At 46.6% G+C, this 17,398-nt stretch overlaps 1 protein-coding gene across 2 annotated transcripts; it reads right to left on the bottom strand.

Moving 5' to 3' along the window:
• Positions 1-5,595: 5,595 nt before the first annotated feature.
• LOC135058060 (THAP domain-containing protein 1-like) lies at positions 5,596-17,398 on the bottom strand. Of its 2 annotated transcripts, none has more exons than XM_063963692.1 (3): positions 17,242-17,398; positions 12,858-12,951; positions 5,596-7,315 (listed from the first exon to the last, which is right to left on the bottom strand). In XM_063963692.1, the coding sequence occupies exons 2-3, from the start codon at positions 12,923-12,925 to the stop codon at positions 6,556-6,558; spliced, it is 828 nt and encodes a 275-aa protein (XP_063819762.1). In that variant the 5' UTR covers positions 12,926-12,951; positions 17,242-17,398; the 3' UTR covers positions 5,596-6,555. The 2 variants fall into 2 exon arrangements, with proteins under 2 accessions (XP_063819762.1, XP_063819767.1); XM_063963697.1 differs by lacking the exon at positions 17,242-17,398 and adding an exon at positions 17,133-17,224.

The raw sequence follows: 17,398 nt of genomic DNA, 5'->3' as shown, positions 1-17,398 counted from the left end.
ACACACCCCAGCGCTATATAACCCAGGGATTACACTACAACTCAGTGTTTACCCAGTAGCTGCTGTATATACAAATTTTGCGCCTAAATTTATGTGCCCCCCCCCCTCTCTTTTCACCCTATGTGTACCAGGATACTGCAGGGGAGAGCCTGGGGAGCTTCCTTCCAGCGGAGCTGTGAAGAGAAAATGGCGCTGGTGTGCTGAGGAAGAAGGCCCGGCCCCCTCAGCGGCGGGCTTCTGTCCTGTTTCTGACTAAAAATGGCGGGGGTTTTACACATATACAGTTTTCCAGACTGTATTATGTGTATATATTGCCAAAAGGTATACTTATTGCTGCCCAGGGCGCCCCCCCCCAGCGCCCTGCACCCTACAGTGACCGGAGTGTGTGGTGTGCAGTGGGAGCAATGGCGCACAGCTGCAGTGCTGTGCGCTACCTTAATGAAGACCGGAGTCTTCTGCCGCCGATTTTATCTCCTCCTTCTGTCTTCTGGCTCTGCAAGGGGGACAGCGGCGCGGCTCCGGGAACGGACGATCGAGGTCAGGCCCTGTGTTCGAACCCTCTGGAGCTAATGGTGTCCAGTAGCCTAAGAAGCACAAGCTAGCTGCACGCAAGTAGGTTTGCTTCTCTCCCCTCAGTCCCACGTAGCAGTGAGTCTGTTGCCGGCAGATCTCACTGAAAATAAAAAACCTAACAAATACTTTCTTTCTAGCAAGCTCAGGAGAGCCCACTAGGAGCACCCAGCTCTGGCCGGGCACAGATTCTAACTGAGGTCTGGAGGAGGGGCATAGAGGGAGGAGCCAGTGCACACCAGATAGTACCTAATCTTTCTTTTAGAGTGCCCAGTCTCCTGCGGAGCCCGTCTATTCCCCATGGTCCTTACGGAGTTCCCAGCATCCACTAGGACGTCCGAGAAAAAGGGCCTAACTCAGATCTGATTGCAGCAACAAATTTGTTAGCAAATGAGCAAAAAACCTGTGCACTGCAGGGGGGCAGATATAACATGTGCAGAGTTAAGGGGGGTACTCACGGAGTGAAATTCTAAGCAATCTGACTAGATTGCTTAGAATTTAAGCATTATCACTCCGTGTGTACCCCCTACAGCGATAGCGATGCGCAGCCCAGTGCATCGCTATCGCTGCAGGCCATTAGATTTGGGTGTGGTGTGTTTAAACTGAAATCTTAATTGCAGTGTAAAATAAACAGACAATATTTACCCTGCACAGAAACAAAATAACCCACCCAAGTCTAAAGGCCCATACACACTTGACGATGCACACATCGTTAACGACTTCGAACAGCTGAGCAAACGACATGAGCATACACACTACCAACGACCAAAGACGAAAGACCAAAGACCATAGACCATTCATCGTTGAAGCATCCAAGCTGAACAGTTTATTAAAATAATGAGCTGGGAACAGGGCTGGTGAACAGTGGCTTGGTCGTTGGTCTTTCACACCATACACATTCAACGACGTCTCTGGTCGGTAACGACCATAGTGGAAATTGAGCATACATGCTCCACAGATAAGCGAGAGTCGTTAACGTCCCGCGGGGCCGCGCATCGGTGGTCGTCGGATGCATACACACTTGACGATATAATGAGCGACATCGTTGATGAGGGCTGAAATGAACGACGTCGTTCATTTTATCGTCAAGTGTGTATGGGCCTTAACTCTCTATGCACATGCTATATACAGATGAGTGACACAGATGTGGTAGACCTTGAGCATGGAACAGAGGAATAGGATGAGAGATGGCTGGGTTTGCTGAAGAGTGGGTCTTGAGAGCCCATTTGAAGTTTTGGAGAGAGATGGAGATTATTATAGGTAGAGGGAGAGAATTCCAGTGGTAGGGAGCAGCACGGCAAGATCTTGGGAGGCAGGAGTGGTAGGAAGTAATCAGGGACAGCATTAATTTGTGGAACAGAGATGGTAGGTGGAAGTGTGAAGGGAGGTAAGATCTGATATGTAAATAGCAGAGGAATGGGTGAGGTCTTTGTAAGTGATATAAAAAGAAAGTGGCTTTAGTTATTTAAATGTTTCCAATTGTCCCTTCCTTTCTGCTATTCATACAATAGTTCTCTATCAGCGTTTCCTAAATCCAGACATCATGCACCCTCAACAGGTAATGTTTTCAGGATTTATTTCATCATGCACAGGTAACGTAGGAGTATGTTTATCAATAATTAGAATTCTCCAGAGTTTAGTTGCGCCACTCCACAGCGCCAGGCAATCTGTTGTTAGGGAAATGCCTGGAGAAAGGGGTGTGTACACTCACCAGATTATGTATTGCGCCCAGTGCCACCAATGTGTCGTTATGTTGCAGGAAGTCTTGCTCTCCATTGTCGTATACAATTAAATCATGTATAGCAATGGCAATATCAAAGAATGATTTCCAGGGCTGGGGGAGCACTTACACGAGGGACATTATTAACATCACATATATTTGCGAGTTAAATTAAAATTAAGTGCCCAGATGAATATTAAGATATATTAGCCAGCTCAATAATGAAATATTAACGGTTATGCCACATGTCCGTGGCATCATGACACTCAAGATGCCAACATTGGAAGGGGTTAGTATTTCTACCCTCCAGCCCCTACCCTAATGGGGTGTCGGCTATGGCTAACCCTCAGGGGGGTGGCACCTAGGGCTAACCTCCCCCCTCCTCCCGGGACTTAACCCTGAAACCCGATACCTTCGGGATGTCAGCTGTTGGTGAATTGGCATAGAGTGGTGTCCGGATTCCGGCATTTGTCACATGACCACCACATATTGACAGCTGGGGCGGTGAACGCATTCTGGTAAGATTCAAGGACAGTGCTACACATCTTTAATAAATACGGTCATTGCCTTGTAATGTGATTCTAGAGAATCTGAATAACATATTCCCAAAAGATTGTGAGACAAGAAGGTGCAGGGAGTTAGACCTATTCCAGGGACGGTCTGGGGCCCTGGCATATGTGTGTGCGCAGACATTGATCATGGGGATTTGCCGCGAGTCAGGGGAATGCCCCCATATTTTTTTTAAAACAGGCATTGCGGGTGGAGGTGGGGTGTGGACAAAACAAAGAGTCGGAAGCTGCGACCATCAGACCATCGACCCTTCTGGCATATGCCAGAAGTGCCAGATGGGCAGTCCGGCCATGGTCTATTCCAAAACCCAGGAGACAAGGGTTTATGAACAAAGACCCTGTAAATTGTGCTGAGATTTACCATGGATGTATTCTTAGTCCCAGAACAAGAGTTTTCAGGGAATACTGTTCTTTTGGGATCAGTACGAGATCCCGGCGGTCAGATCAGGCCCGGCGATCCCGGTGGCGAGCGCAGCGTGTAACCTCACGGGCTCGCTGTGCTCGCCACGCTTTGGGCCCGATGGCGACCTTTGGTCGCCACAGATTTCTATTCCCCTCCGGGTGGTGGTGTGGACCACCACCTAAGAGGGGTAACTAGCCTGCGGCCAGGACTCCGACCACCGGTATTTCAGCTGGTGTTGGGATTCTGGCGTCAGTATCCTGACTGCCGGCATCCCGACAGGCGGTCAATTGACTGCCTCCCGTTCTTTTTCACCAGATGTTATCACTGTTGTACATATATCCTTAAAAGAGAACGACTGTCAGTAAATTTTACTTCATTTCAACAGCACACACCAGGTCGTTCTTCTATCTTTGTTAGATAATCACAGAATTCATGTTTGCTTAATATTCAGCAAAGCTATACAGAGGGACTAACAAGATAAGAGAAGGGGTGTGGGTGGACAGTACAAAGACTTAAGTTTGGGACTATTTTTTTTCCCGTTTTCATATAATGAGAGTATACAATTTCTGGTATTTCTATATATTTTTATATAAGAGCCAAAACAAACATGAGTAAACAACCGTAACGCTCATCGTCCTATTCTTGTAATTTAAGGTAACATGTCCAAAATGTGCATGATTGTGACATTTACACAGGGCTAATCTTTAAATAGATGATGAAATACATAATATATTTTAGAATGATTGAAAAGTGTGCTGTTCCCCTAACAACAAGGTGCCCAAGTTAATTTTCTACGCAGTGCTGGCAATATGATATTGATATTCTAATTGGCTATCTTGGGCAACACTAACCTTTATCACTCTTCCCAAATGTGCTTTGTAGGACTGTTCTCGTATGTTCAAACGGCTGCATCCAAGCTGGAGAAACTCTTTGTTACCAATAAGAAACAATGCATATGCATTATACCCTATAAATAACAAGCTGGCCATGTGTTCCATATAAGTCTAGTGTTCACTCTAGGCTGTTTTAGCAGGGCGCCGCGCCCTGCCCGTTTTTTTAACAGGCAAAACCCGCCCTGCCCCTTTTGCGGCGCCCTGCTAGAACAGCCGCCCGCTCCCTGCCCTCCCGGTATGTATAGATGCCGTGCGCATGCGCGTGGCATCCATTCACGCATTGGGAGAGGGCTGGGGGAAGCCCAGCACCGACAGAGGTGCTGGGCACGCCCCCAACAGTGACGTCGGCGGCCACAGACGCTCTCTATAGTAGCGTCTGTGGGCCGCACCGCCCCCTAAAATGACGGAGGCGTGACCACGCCCCCTAATTTGCGTGGCCGCCCCCCCCATTTCGGACGCGCGCGCGGCTTCGCCGCGCGCGCACATGTGCCCCCCTGAGTCCGGCGCCCTGCCCCTTTTCACTTCTAGAGTGAACACTATAAGTCTATGGATGAGATTTTAGTTTAGCCTTATAAAGACAGATATCGGTCAGGGTCAGCACTAGGGGTAACTTGGCCAAGTATCTGGGGTCTGTGGCCCATCATAAATTTAGAGGTAATGGCAGAAGCTGCACACCGCCCTTCATAGGTAGCGTGGTCACACCTCCCTGTCATGCTTGTATTCCCAGAAAAGCTTAGGTCTAGGAACTTTGGGCCTAATTCAGACCTGATCACTAGGGTGCGTTTTTTGCATCCCTGCGTTCAGGTAGTCGCCGCCTACAGGGGAGGGGGAAATCGATATCCAGGGGTGCGATCGAATGTGCAGGAGAGCTGCACAAACAGAAGTTTGTGTAGCCTCTGCACAGCCCAGGACTTACTCTTCCAGTGTGATAATCGGGGCCGGAGCAGACGTTAGAAGCCCTCCCTACAAACACCTGGTCCCTCCTGCGTTTCTCTGGACACTCCTTAACGGTCAGTTGCCACCCACAAACGGCCTTCTCCTGTCAGTCACCTTGCGATCGCCCGTGCGATCGCTTTTCTCGCACATCCCGTCGCTGTCTGCCGATCCCCGCCGCAGCGGACCGACGTGCCTGCGCATTGCGGTGCATACGCATGCGCAGTTCAGATCTGATGGCAGGCTGTACGAAAACGCAGCCTAGCGCTCAGGTCTGAATAAGGCCCATTGTACCCGGATCTCCACCTATCGGTGCCCCAGAAACCAAAAATGGCAGCACTCACTTATTGATAAATGCCAACATGCAGATGAAGTTTTTCATGTACAATACTAAAGTACTGTCGAACAATGCTAAAGAAAAAAAAAAAACATTTTTAGAAATATAACATATTTTCCTTTAAAGTGTATGCTGAACACGCAGATCTATGTATACCTTGAACACATGCATCAAGCAAAGCTTATGTTTATTTGAACACGCACTAAGTGGTGGGTCATAGCAAGCAGCCTAAACTAGGGAAAGTTGGCCTTGTATTCACCTCATGACTTAATAGGACACATACAAACTGTGGCTTTTGGTAGTGAAACTTGATGATACAAAATTGATCACTGTGCACTATTTTTCCCTTGCTGACCAAATTCAGTTATACCAGTGTGTACTGAACCACTGAGTATCATACAGAACAATACTAATTTTCCCATAACAGAGGACAACATTTTAATTGTAAACTATTGTAACCCCGCAGCTAAAATATTAGTCAATTATGCAAGGTGTATACTGCGCAACAGCCACAGTGGCTGCTGCAGACAACCAACACAATCAAATTAATTCCCTGTCTCCTAGCGAGAACTAAATGCAGACCCTACATAGTTTATGGTAAGGACAAGCTAACTGTAACTCAACTAGATCGGACCTACTGGCAAGAGCAGGGAGCCTCAATCAGAGCAAGGAGCAAATCCAGGTAAAGGGTGCAAATTTGCATCTGGACAATCCTTGTAGTAAACAGATACTGGGCGACTATTTTTTTTGTAATGTGATTTACGGTTGATCTGGGACTCGCCCTGCTATCCACCTAAATCTTTCTGAACAATTTTAAAAATGTGTACTCCCCCCCTCATCCGGCGCAATTGTTTTGCTGGATTAGTTTCCTACCGTAAATAAAGTACAGAGGGTCAAAATAATCTATGTCTTTTATCCCCATGCATGTCCTGTATAACCCTACATGCTTACAGGCTGCACACGCTCTCCTATAAAAGTTCAATGTTGCAGAGCATTTTGAGAACAAAGACGGTATTTAAATCAGAACTTCAAAAATAAAAATGATATGTTGTAACCTGTCCTCATTTTATCAGTGAACAATTGTCCCTCATCACTTCTATGTATTCCTTTTGTTTGACTTTGTATTCCATTCAATTGGTTGTTTCAGTCTCCATGAGTAAGTCACAATGAGACTTCTCCACTATGGACGGCATCCATTCTTTTAACGTGCACAGATCTGGTAAGCACAAAACTGTTCTGCAGATTTCATAAGCCATCGGGGAATAGGAATACAGAGTCACTGCAAAACCTTTGATCTCCTTAGAGAAATGGAATCCTTTGGTTTTCTTGTTATTCTGCACCTGATGCTTAAACAATTCTAATGTTAAGCCACTGAAGTGCTTGGACACAAGCTGTACGGGATCACTTCCCAGCATGCTACTTCTCAGCTGCATAATCATTTTCTTCATGTTGGTGATCCTGGCCTTCTGCCGCAGCACTTGTTTCTGCAAGGTGTTCTTCTTCCTTCTTAAGTTGATAAGGACGGGATCCACTTTAGGAGTACGGAGATTTTCCTTGTTAGAAACAGAAGAATAGGAGTGCTCGACGGACATGCCTGCTTCTGCGGCAGGGGCTGCGAGCTGCGCTTTGTGCTGCAAACCTGAGGAAGATGGGATGTCATCTTTCTTTTTTGGAGGTTTTTTCACAGGCTCTTTTTTAATTCGGACACCATCAATAAAGGAAGGCACGGCATCCAGGCGCAGATAAGGGTATGAAGCCCCAGGACGCAACATATAATCCTCTTCTGTGAAATGGTCACTGCATAGCCTGCTGTATATGGACGGCTTCCACTTGTCACGTCGAATGACTGCCAGCCATTTAGCAAGATATTCTGGATTTTTCATGGGAAACCTGCAAAAGATTTTTTAGACACACTTTAGGTTTATATATAAAATATAAATATACTTTATTTACCAGCTTCACACCTCTGCAAGCCATCTAAATACAGGTTGAGTATCCCATATCCAAATATTCCGAAATACGGAATATTCCGAAATACGGACTTTTTTGAGTGAGAATGAGATAGTGAAACCTTTGTTTTTTGATGACTCAATGTACACAAACTTTGTTTAATACACAAAGTTATTAAAAATATTGTATTAAATAACCTTCAAGCTGTGTGTATAAGGTGTATATGAAACATAAATGAATTATGTGAATGTACACACACTTTGTTTAATGTACAAAGTTATAAAAAATATTGGCTAAAATGACCTTCAGGCTGTCTGTATAAAGTGTATATGAAACATAAATGCATTCTGTGCTTAGATTTAGGTCCCATCACCATGATATCTCATTATGGCATGCTATTATTCCAAAATGCGGAAAAATCCGATATCCAAAATACCTCTGGTCCCAAGCATTTTGGATAAGGGATACTCAACCTGTACCAGGATGTGAAGAAAATCATGATAAACAAAAAAATCTTTTTTTTTTTTTAATTTAAATCAGATTTTTATAAAAATGTTTGAGGAAACAAATAAACCAAGTAAAACAATAATAAAAGGTTTTTTTTAATATACTGTAACTTTAATATATTTAATTTAAATGACTTGACAGTGTCCCCATGAATCATGGCATGGCACAGCAGACTACATGCAAATCCTAAACTGCAAAAGGAAAGAAACAGCAATGATATTAAAAGTTACAATAGTTGGCAATTGCCTTGCTTGATTTGTAAACCTGAATAACCCTACACACTAGGTTTATTGAACACCTAAAAAAGAAACACAAGTTTTGCAGCTTTGTCACAATGCGGTAGGTATTGCTATAAACAGACAGTGAGGTCACAATGTAGTAAGTATTGCTATAAATAGACAGTGAGGTCACAATGTAGTAAGTTTTGCTATAAATAGACAGTTAAGTCGTAGTGTAGTAAGTATTGCTATAAATAGACAGTGAGGTCACAATGTAGAAAGTTTTTCTATAAATAGACTCTGAGGTCGTAGTGTAGTAACTTGTAGTAAGTATTGCTATAAATAGACAGTGAGGTCACAATGTAGTAAGTATTGTTATAAATAGACAATGAGGTCACAATGTAGTAAGTATTGCTATAAATAGACAGTGAGGTCATAGGGCCTAATTCAGACCTGATCGCAAAAGCTAAATCTTTCTCTAATGGGTAAAACCATGTGCACTGCAGGAGGGGCATAGAGTTAGATTTGGGTGGGTTATATTGTTTCTGTGCAGGGTAAATACTGGCTGCTTTATTTTGTTTGAACACACCCCACCCAAGTCTACCTTTCTCTGCACCTGTTACATCTGCCCCACCTGAAGTGCAACATGGTTTTGCCCATTAGAGAAACAATTTGCTGTTGTAATCAGATCTGAGGCCCTCATTCCGAGTTGTTCGCTCGTTATTTTCCTTCGCATCGGTGCGATTTTCCGCTAACTGCGCATGCGCAATGTTCGCACTGCGGCTGCGCCAAGTAAATTTGCTAAGACGTTAGGTATTTTACTCACGGCATTACGAGGTTTTTTCATCGTTCTGGTGATTGTAGTGTGATTGACAGGAAGTGGGTGTTTCTGGGCGGAAACTGGCCGTTTTATGGGTGTGTGTGAAAAAACGCTGCCGTTTCTGGGAAAAACGCGGGAGTGGCTGGAGAAACGGGGGAGTGTCTGGGCGAACGCTGGGTGTGTTTGTGACGTCAAACCAGGAACGACAAGCACTGAACTGATCGCACTGGAAGAGTAAGTCTCGAGCTACTCAGAAACTGCAAAGAAAAATCTTTTCGAAATATTGCGAATACTTCATTCGCAATTCTGCTAAGCTAAGATTCACTCCCAGAGGGCGGCAGCTTAGCGTGTGCACTGCTGCGAAAAGCGGCTAGCGAGCGAACAACTCGGAATGAGGGCCCGAGTTAGGCCCACAATGTAGTAAGTATTGCTATAAATAGACAGTGAGGTCACAATGTAGTAAGTATTGCTATAAATAGACAGTGAGGTCACAATGTAGTAAGTTTTGCTATAAATAGACAGTTAAGTCATAGTGTAGTAAGTTGTAGTAAGTATTGCTATAAATAGTGAGGTCACAATGTAGAAAGTTTTGCTATAAATAGACTCTGAGGTCGTAGTGTAGTAACTTGTAGTAAGTATTGCTATAAATAGACAGTGAGGTCACAATGTAGTAAGTATTGCTATAAATAGACAGTGAGGTCATAGGGCCTAATTCAGACCTGATCGCAAAAGCTAAATCTTTCTCTAATGGGTAAAACCATGTGCACTGCAGGAGGGGCAGATATAACATGTGCAGAGAGTTAGATTTGGGTGGGTTATATGGTTTCTGTGCAGGGTAAATACTGGCTGCTTTATTTTGTTTGAACACACCCCACCCAAGTCTACCTTTCTCTGCACCTGTTACATCTGCCACACCTGATGTGCAACATGGTTTTGCACATTAGAGAAAAAATTTGCTGTTGTAATCAAATCTGAATTAGGCCCACAATGTAGTAAGTATTGCTATAAATAGACAGTGAGGTCACAATGTAGTAAGTATTGCTATAAATAGACAGTGAGGTCACAATGTAGTAAGTATTGCTATAAATAGTGAGGTCACAAAGTATAGAGTATCACTGTTTCAAACAAAAGACACTGAAGTCACAATATATTAAGTATTACAATGGCTACATGGTCAGTGAGGTTGCAATGTAGCATTATGGTTTCAAACTTAGATCCTGAGGTTGCAATGTTGTAAGTACTGCAATACAGTGCATGGACATTTTTTGCATGCACACGCATATCATGACTAATACCCTTTTCAGACATGCAGCTAAATCCTGGGTTTATGCACGTGAACGCGCATCAACTCGGGATTTCTGCATGTGTGAAATGGCACAACCCTGGAGTAAGTCCCGGTTCCCCAACCCTACTTCCGACCAGTTTCACAGAGGTGAGACCCAGGAATTTGATGGCTGCTAGTCCCAGCAAATTCCCGGGTCATATGTCTCACAAGGGTATTACACAGGTCTGTTGCTGACTTCAACTCTGCATGTCACCCAGTTTTAATCAGCCACAGAACCTGCATAATTCATGAGGGTCCCAGTTTAAAGGGATAGTATGGTAAGCCTACACATATAGCAACACTTATTTGGAAAGACAATAAGAAAGATTGTGGCTTTACTAATTGTCCATTTAACTGTTCTTTTCAACAATGTCCACGTTCGCAAGGTGCCTGTGTGTAGGAATGATTTCGACATTTTGTTAAAAGATATGTCTCATACCCAGGGGCGGATTGGGATACAAAACCAGCCCGGGAACTTTCTGGAAGCAGCCCTAAATAGGGGTCGGGGTCAGGGCAGGGGAGAGCAGATATGGATCGAAGTACTGGTGGGGTGTGGCAAAATATGGAGAGGCATGGCCACCCCCTTAAAAAAAATAATAATTACTATTCATATGACCCTCTCTGCAACTAACACGGGCCACTACTGTTTGTGCAAGGGGACATACTGTATGCTGATATATCCATGTGGCATGTAGTTAATATCACGGCAGTCGGGATCCCGACGCCAAAATCCCAACAGCCGGGAATGCCGACAGTGCTCGCCACGGCTATTCCCAATTGTGGGTTTCCACGATGCCCACACAGTGGCAATAAAACCTGTGGAGCGCATCGAGCCACCACGTCTGAAGCGTTGCGAGCATAGCGAGCCTGCAAGGGGACCCTTTATGCTCGCCCCGTTGGTACTCTGGTGGCCGGGATGCCGCTGTCGGTATATTGACAGTTGGTATCCTGTCCGCTGGGATATCATTACCATTCCATCCATGTGTGTAAGACCCTCTCATCCCTTCCTGTAAATATATTTAGTGATGAGTTACATAGGGAAGGAGTGCTGTCTCGTGCGATCTGAGTGCAGAGGCGAGGCAGAGCAGTGTGCATAAGGGGGGGGGGGGCCTGTGCGAGAAGGGGAGAGCTCTATAAGGGGGGGATCTAATGGAGGTGGAGAGCAGTACAAGAGGGAGAGAGGTGTGTTGGGGGATCTGAGTGGTAAGACGCAGAGCTGTGGGAGGGGTGAAAGCTGTGAGTGGGGATCTGCGTGGGGGGGGGGGGTCTGTGTCAGGAGGCTAGGGCTGTGTGTGAGGATATGAGTGGGGGGGAAAGCGAGCTGTGGGGAGGTTCTGTGTGAGGAGGGTAGGGATGTGTGAGGAGGCTAGGGCTGTGTGTGGGGATCTGAGTGGGTGGGGAGCTGTGGGGGAATTCTGTGTGAGGAGGGTAGGGCTGTACGAGGGGGGCTGTGTGAGGAGGCTAGGGCTGTGTGTGGGGATCTGAGTGGGGGGGAGCTGTGGGGGAATTTGGTGTGAGGAGGGTAGGGCTGTGTGTGGGGATCTGAGTGGGAATTCTGTGTGAGGAGGGTAGGGCTGTGTGTGTGGGGGGGGGGGGCTGTGTGAGGAGGGTAGGGCTGTGTGTGGGGGGGGGGGCTGTGTGAGGAGGGTAGGGCTGTGTGTGGTGATCTGCGTGGGGGGGGGCTGTGGGGGGCTCTGTTTGAAGAGGGTAGGGCTGTGTGTGGGGATCTGAGTGAGGGGGGAGCTGTGCGGAGGGTAGGGCTGTGTGGGTGGGAGCTGTGAGGAGGGTAGGGCTGTGTGTGGGGATCTGAGTGAGGGAGGGAGAGCTGTGTAATTACCTTTAAGCTGTGGCTGGGGGCGGTTCCTCCATGGTGGCCGGTTCCTTTTGAAAGTGGCTGCAGGAGACAGAGATGGCAATTCGGTGGCACTTGTTCAGCGTGGTGGGTGGGCTGAGGCAGGCACCAGGCACGCTTCTCTCCCTGGGGCCCTCCTCTATTTTCCTACATGCAGCGCAGGCAGACATTAAGCCTGCGCTGCAGTGAGATGCCACAGCCCTGTCCCATGACACAGTGAGAGCAGTGGCAGTGGGGATCGCCTCGTCTGTGAGTGCAGAGGGACGGGAGCCGGGAGGTAGCGCGGCACATCGGAGACTTAAGCTCCTGCGCGGTCTCTCGACGCTGCAGCAGCCGGCCCAACACGGGTGAGTAAAGGCCACTGAGGGGACGTTGGGACCGGCTAACCGGAAACTGATCAGGCGTCCTAATCCGCCCCTGCTCATACCTCCTGACATGACCCATCCCAGGAGGGCTAAAATGCTCTGTTCCTGGACTTCCCTCTATATTTATGATTTCTATCACCATCTTTCCTATTAATTAACTAGTTAAACACAGGTGATGGCAATCAGAAATTAATTGGGGAGTCCAGGAACACAGCGTTTTGTCTCTCCTGGAATGGGATATGTTGGAAAGTATGCCTATGGGTGTTAGTGAACCTTCAAAAAATGAAGCAGTAAGAGATCAATCAATGGTATTTCATTTATATAAGTCAATGACAATAATAATAATATCCCTTCAACAATAAAGATGAAAGAAAGTACACCTGGTGTATCACTTACCTGAAAAAATGCTTACCACATCCCTTGGACAAGCGATTCTTACAGCCATATGCAGCACATACAGTCATCCTTTCTCTTTAATTCAATACAAAGTCTAAATGAGGAAAAAAATATATAAAACTGTGTTAGGTTTGATAGATTTTTTTCTTTTTTTTTTACAAAAAAGGTAGTTCCACTGAAATATGTACAATGTATTTGTAGGTGAGAAGCTCATGGTTTTCAGGAATTCCTCAATGGAAAGTGACTTTTATTATTATTATCTTTTATTTATATGGCGCCACAAGGGTTCCACAGCACCTAACAAAGTACATAAACAAATGAGCAAAACAAGAAAACAGCGACTTGCGGTACAAGACAATGCAGGACACGTACATGTTTAAAAAAAACATTGCTGACTCAGTGGGCATAACACTCAAATAAGCATTAGGGTGGCAGAAACCAAGGGTTAGGTGCTGTGGTAGGGAGTAGATGGCAGTGTAAAACCCCATACACACTAGCCGAGCTCCTGCCGACGCCGTTATATTGGAGGCGGGGACTCGGCAGAGTGCCGGCATCGGTAAGTGCATACACACTTGCCGATGCCAGCGGGGAAGAGAGCGGCGGCGGGAGGAACGACACCTATGCAGCATGGCTGTAGTTAACGAGGACCTCACTCGTCTGTACATGTTCAGATGAGGGAGGAGGTCGTTATCTATGCGTGGGAGCGATATTGTTCACAATATCGCCTAGTGCAGGCATGTCCAAACTGCGGCCCTCCAGCTGTTGAGAAACTACACATCCCAGCATGACCTGACACAGCTTTAGCATTCCCTGACAGCAAAACTGTGTCAGGGCATGCTGGGAAATGTAGTTTCACAACAGCTGGAGGGCCGCAGTTTGGACATGCCTGGCCTAGTGTGTATGGGGCTTATGTGCTTTTCCTACTCACTAGAGGGGAGAGGGCCTCATGAGAGCTTACATTCTAAAGGGGAGGGGCAGACAGACGGGTAACACACATGGGCTAGACAGTGAGCAAGGAAACAGAGGGATAGGATGAGAGATGGCTGGGTTTGATGAAAAAAGTGGGTCTTGAGAGCCTGTTTGAAGTTTGTACAGGTGAAGAGTTTGATAGGGAGAGTTTGAGAATTCCAGAGGTTGGGAGCAGCACGTGAAAAATCTTGAAGGCGGGAGTGAGAGGAAGTAATCAGTAGGCAGGAGAGGCGGTGTGCATTTGTAGATCGAAGATGGCGGGCAGGAATGTAAAGGGATATAAAAGTGTAAATGTGAGAGGAATGGGTAAGGCTTTGTAATGTTGGGTACACACTAAACGATGTGTGATCCCTGCGATGGCACGATGCACTGCACCGTCAGTACACACTGCACGATATATCGCTGCTCACCGCATTTACAATGCATGCTGTCATTCCCTGGGTAGTCTCATTGGGCATGTAGCACGCCTGAAAGGATGACCCAAGGAGTGACCCGCAGTAGTGCACGATTGTGGGTATACACCAAGCAATGTGGCCGATATATTGTTACGATCCGCGTCGGAAAAATACAGTGCCTTATTAATTGCCTAGTTTGTACCCGGCTTAAGTAAATGAGAAGCTTAAATTGGATTCTGAAGGGGAAAGGGGATGCCAGTGTAGGGCTTATAGGAGAGGGGAGGCAGATGTAGTAAGTTTTAAGAGAAAAATGAGACTTTCCTTATTATTGAGAAGAAATACAATAGTGTTCCCTACAAATACTTACAAGATTTAAGGCCTAATTTAGATTTGCACGTAAATTGCCATAGATGCAGCTAAAGTGTATGCTTGGAAATAAATGCGAATTGCTGCTAATATTGGACCTTATTCAGAGATATACGCAGCAATATCTGCGTCCATCTCCTCACATGCTGGGGGTGGCCCATCACAGGACAAGGCTGCCCAACATATGTGCTGCTGCCTCACAATGCGTCCACAATTACACTGCGGACACTTCGAATTAAGACTGACCCCTGGCAGTGCGTCTGGCGGCCCGCCATTTTTTTTATGGGAGCAGCTGCCTGTTACGCAGTCACCTTGAAAACGCTCCCAGCATGCCCCTGTTCGGCCCACACGTGGAACACTGCGTCAACACCCCCAGCAGCCGCCGCTGTCAATCACCTTGCGGCTGCATCCTGCTGCAAGGTGTAGGGTCGAGCACGCACACTACGGCCAGTGCGTGCGTGCAGACCAGATGGATGAGGCCGCTGCGTCCATCTCTGTGGGAATGTATTCTAATAGGAGCCTGTCCCTGCAAAGTCTTAAAAGCAAAGTGTTTGCTCACGCAACCTCTTTTTCTTCGGCAGGGACCACAGGTTATCCACAGGATAACAGTGGGATATGATGGAGCGACAGCGGATTGGCACCAAACGATCAAAAGCTTTCAGGCCTCCCAGGATGCAACGGGCCCGTCCATATATCCCCGCCCACTGTCTCAGGCAAATCAGTTTTTTATTTGGTGCGGCAGGAGCCGGACCATGGTCAGAGGGCTGCTGTTCCTTTTAGCAGTCCTAGGCTTTCTTATGTTATTTTTTTAGTCTTACTAGTTTTTTAGTGATCTTTCTAAACAGCGTCTTATACGCTTAGAAAGAGTTGCTCCAACAACTCTCTGCCGGGCCGCGACAACTCTTACCCACGAGTACAGCTGCCACACATGTGCAAGTGGTAATTACCAGAGCGGGATCCTTTGGATTCACTCTCCAAAAAAGTATTTGCAAATATGGCCCACAGGCTATAAAAGGCAACTAACAATGCCTAGGTCTGAAAAGTTAAACTATTTGGAGCTTGGGAAATAAAGCTTTTTCGCATTCCCCACAGAAAGCAATGGGAACTGCTTTTGTTATATTTAACAGAGCGGATGGAACAGATATATCCAAAAAATGCTAAGTTACCCCTTGTTATACAGCTGTTTTCAGAGAATCAACCATATTTTTGGGCTTAATAAATAGGTACCTTAATGAACGAGCACAGAGATGCACTAATAGTAACAGCACCAGGAGTTACTGCATAGAGATGGCCATTGATGGTGAACATCAGCTGTGGGGACCAGTGTCAGATGACAGCTGTGATCTGCGCATGTGTGATTTGGGACCATCAATAGGCTTGGGTATGTGTGACCAGCGGTCACAATACTGACGGCGGATCCCGGCTGTTACATGGCCGGCGCGGGGGGGGGGGGGGGCGAACGCAATGAAGCCCCTTTGCGGGCTCGGTGGCTCACTGCGTTTGCCGCAGGTTCTATTCCCACTCTATGGATATTGTAGAGGGGTTGGTTACAGGATCCCAGCAGTCAGAATACTGACGCCGGAATCCCGACAGCCAGAATGCAGACAGGGAGGCGTGTGCAACGAAGCCTCTTGTTGGCTCGGTGCACTCGCCACAGGTTCTATTCCCACTTCATGGGTGTCGTGTACACCCAGGAGTGGGTATAGCTGTGGCGGCATTCTGCCGGTCGGGATCCCGGAGTTGGTATTCTGATCGCCGGGATCCCAACCACCATGATCCTGACTACATTTCAGGTGCCAGGATTCCAGCATCAGTATTGTGACCGGCGGCATCCCCATCAATGTATTCCTCCTGATAGTTAAAACCCATCAACCATTGACGGTTAAACCATCAATGGGCATCCCTATTACTGCATGGATAGGGTTGCTAGAATTTCAGGCACTTATGAAATACACAGGTTATGTGGTTGATAAAACCAGGTGAAATGCAGACTTGCAGTCAACCAGCCACAGAAGAACTTATATAATTAACTGTATCTGACTAGAACAACCCCAGGATAGGATACTGTCTCAACGCACTTGGTCAATTTCCAAGACAATAAAACCAAATGACTGATTAAAAAAAAGAATTGCCACCAATGAGGGTTATTTACTAAGATCACAATTTTGGTGCAAACTGGCTACAGTAAATTAAACCAGGAGATGGGCTGTATGGTCGGTTGCTATAGAGCAGTGGTTCTCCAACTCGGTCCTCAGGACCCCACACAGTGCATGTTTTGCAGGTAACCCAGCAAGTGCACAGGCATATTAATTACTCACTGACACATTTTAAAAGATCTGCAGGTGGAGCAAATTATTTCACTTGTGATTCTGTGAGGAGACCTGTAAAACATGCACTGTGTGGGGTCCTGAGGACCGAGTTTGAGAACCTGTGCTATAGCGCATAGGTTCTCAAACTCGGTCCTCAGGACCCCACCACAATGTGTGTATTTGTAGTCTATATATGTTGGGGGGGGGGGCACCTAAAACAAAGGCAACCCTCACACCGTATGAGGGGCCGATGCTGATGTCTTATTATGATGTCTCTTTCTACTCAGATGGCTGTCTCAGACGAAGGCTTCACCGAGTTAAAAATAACTGTCGGCGATAACTTACTGTGCAAAGTGTACGCGGCGTCTGCGCTGTCTGTCTTCTACAAAATGGCGGCCGCAGTTCCCGGAAGATGACCGAGCGGTCGCCGGAGTCATGGATGGGCGGAGCTTGTAGTGGCCGTCACACACTGCGTGACGTACTCACAGTGCGCCCGTCGTGA

This window comes from Pseudophryne corroboree, chromosome 1, assembly GCF_028390025.1.
Source record: "Pseudophryne corroboree isolate aPseCor3 chromosome 1, aPseCor3.hap2, whole genome shotgun sequence".
Lineage (NCBI taxonomy): Eukaryota > Metazoa > Chordata > Amphibia > Anura > Myobatrachidae > Pseudophryne > Pseudophryne corroboree.
The sequence above is the reverse complement of the archived record's forward strand: the minus strand, read 5'-3'. Positions and strand labels throughout refer to the sequence as shown.

Bases quoted from the DNA above. Each gene is read 5' to 3' on its own strand.
- LOC135058060 (XM_063963692.1), bottom strand. From the start codon at position 12,925: ATGACTGTATGTGCTGCATATGGCTGTAAGAATCGCTTGTCCAAGGGA. The intron at 7,316-12,857 runs GTAAGTGATACA...AATCTTTTGCAG, and splicing joins TGTGGTAAGCATTTTTTCAG to GTTTCCCATGAAAAATCCAG.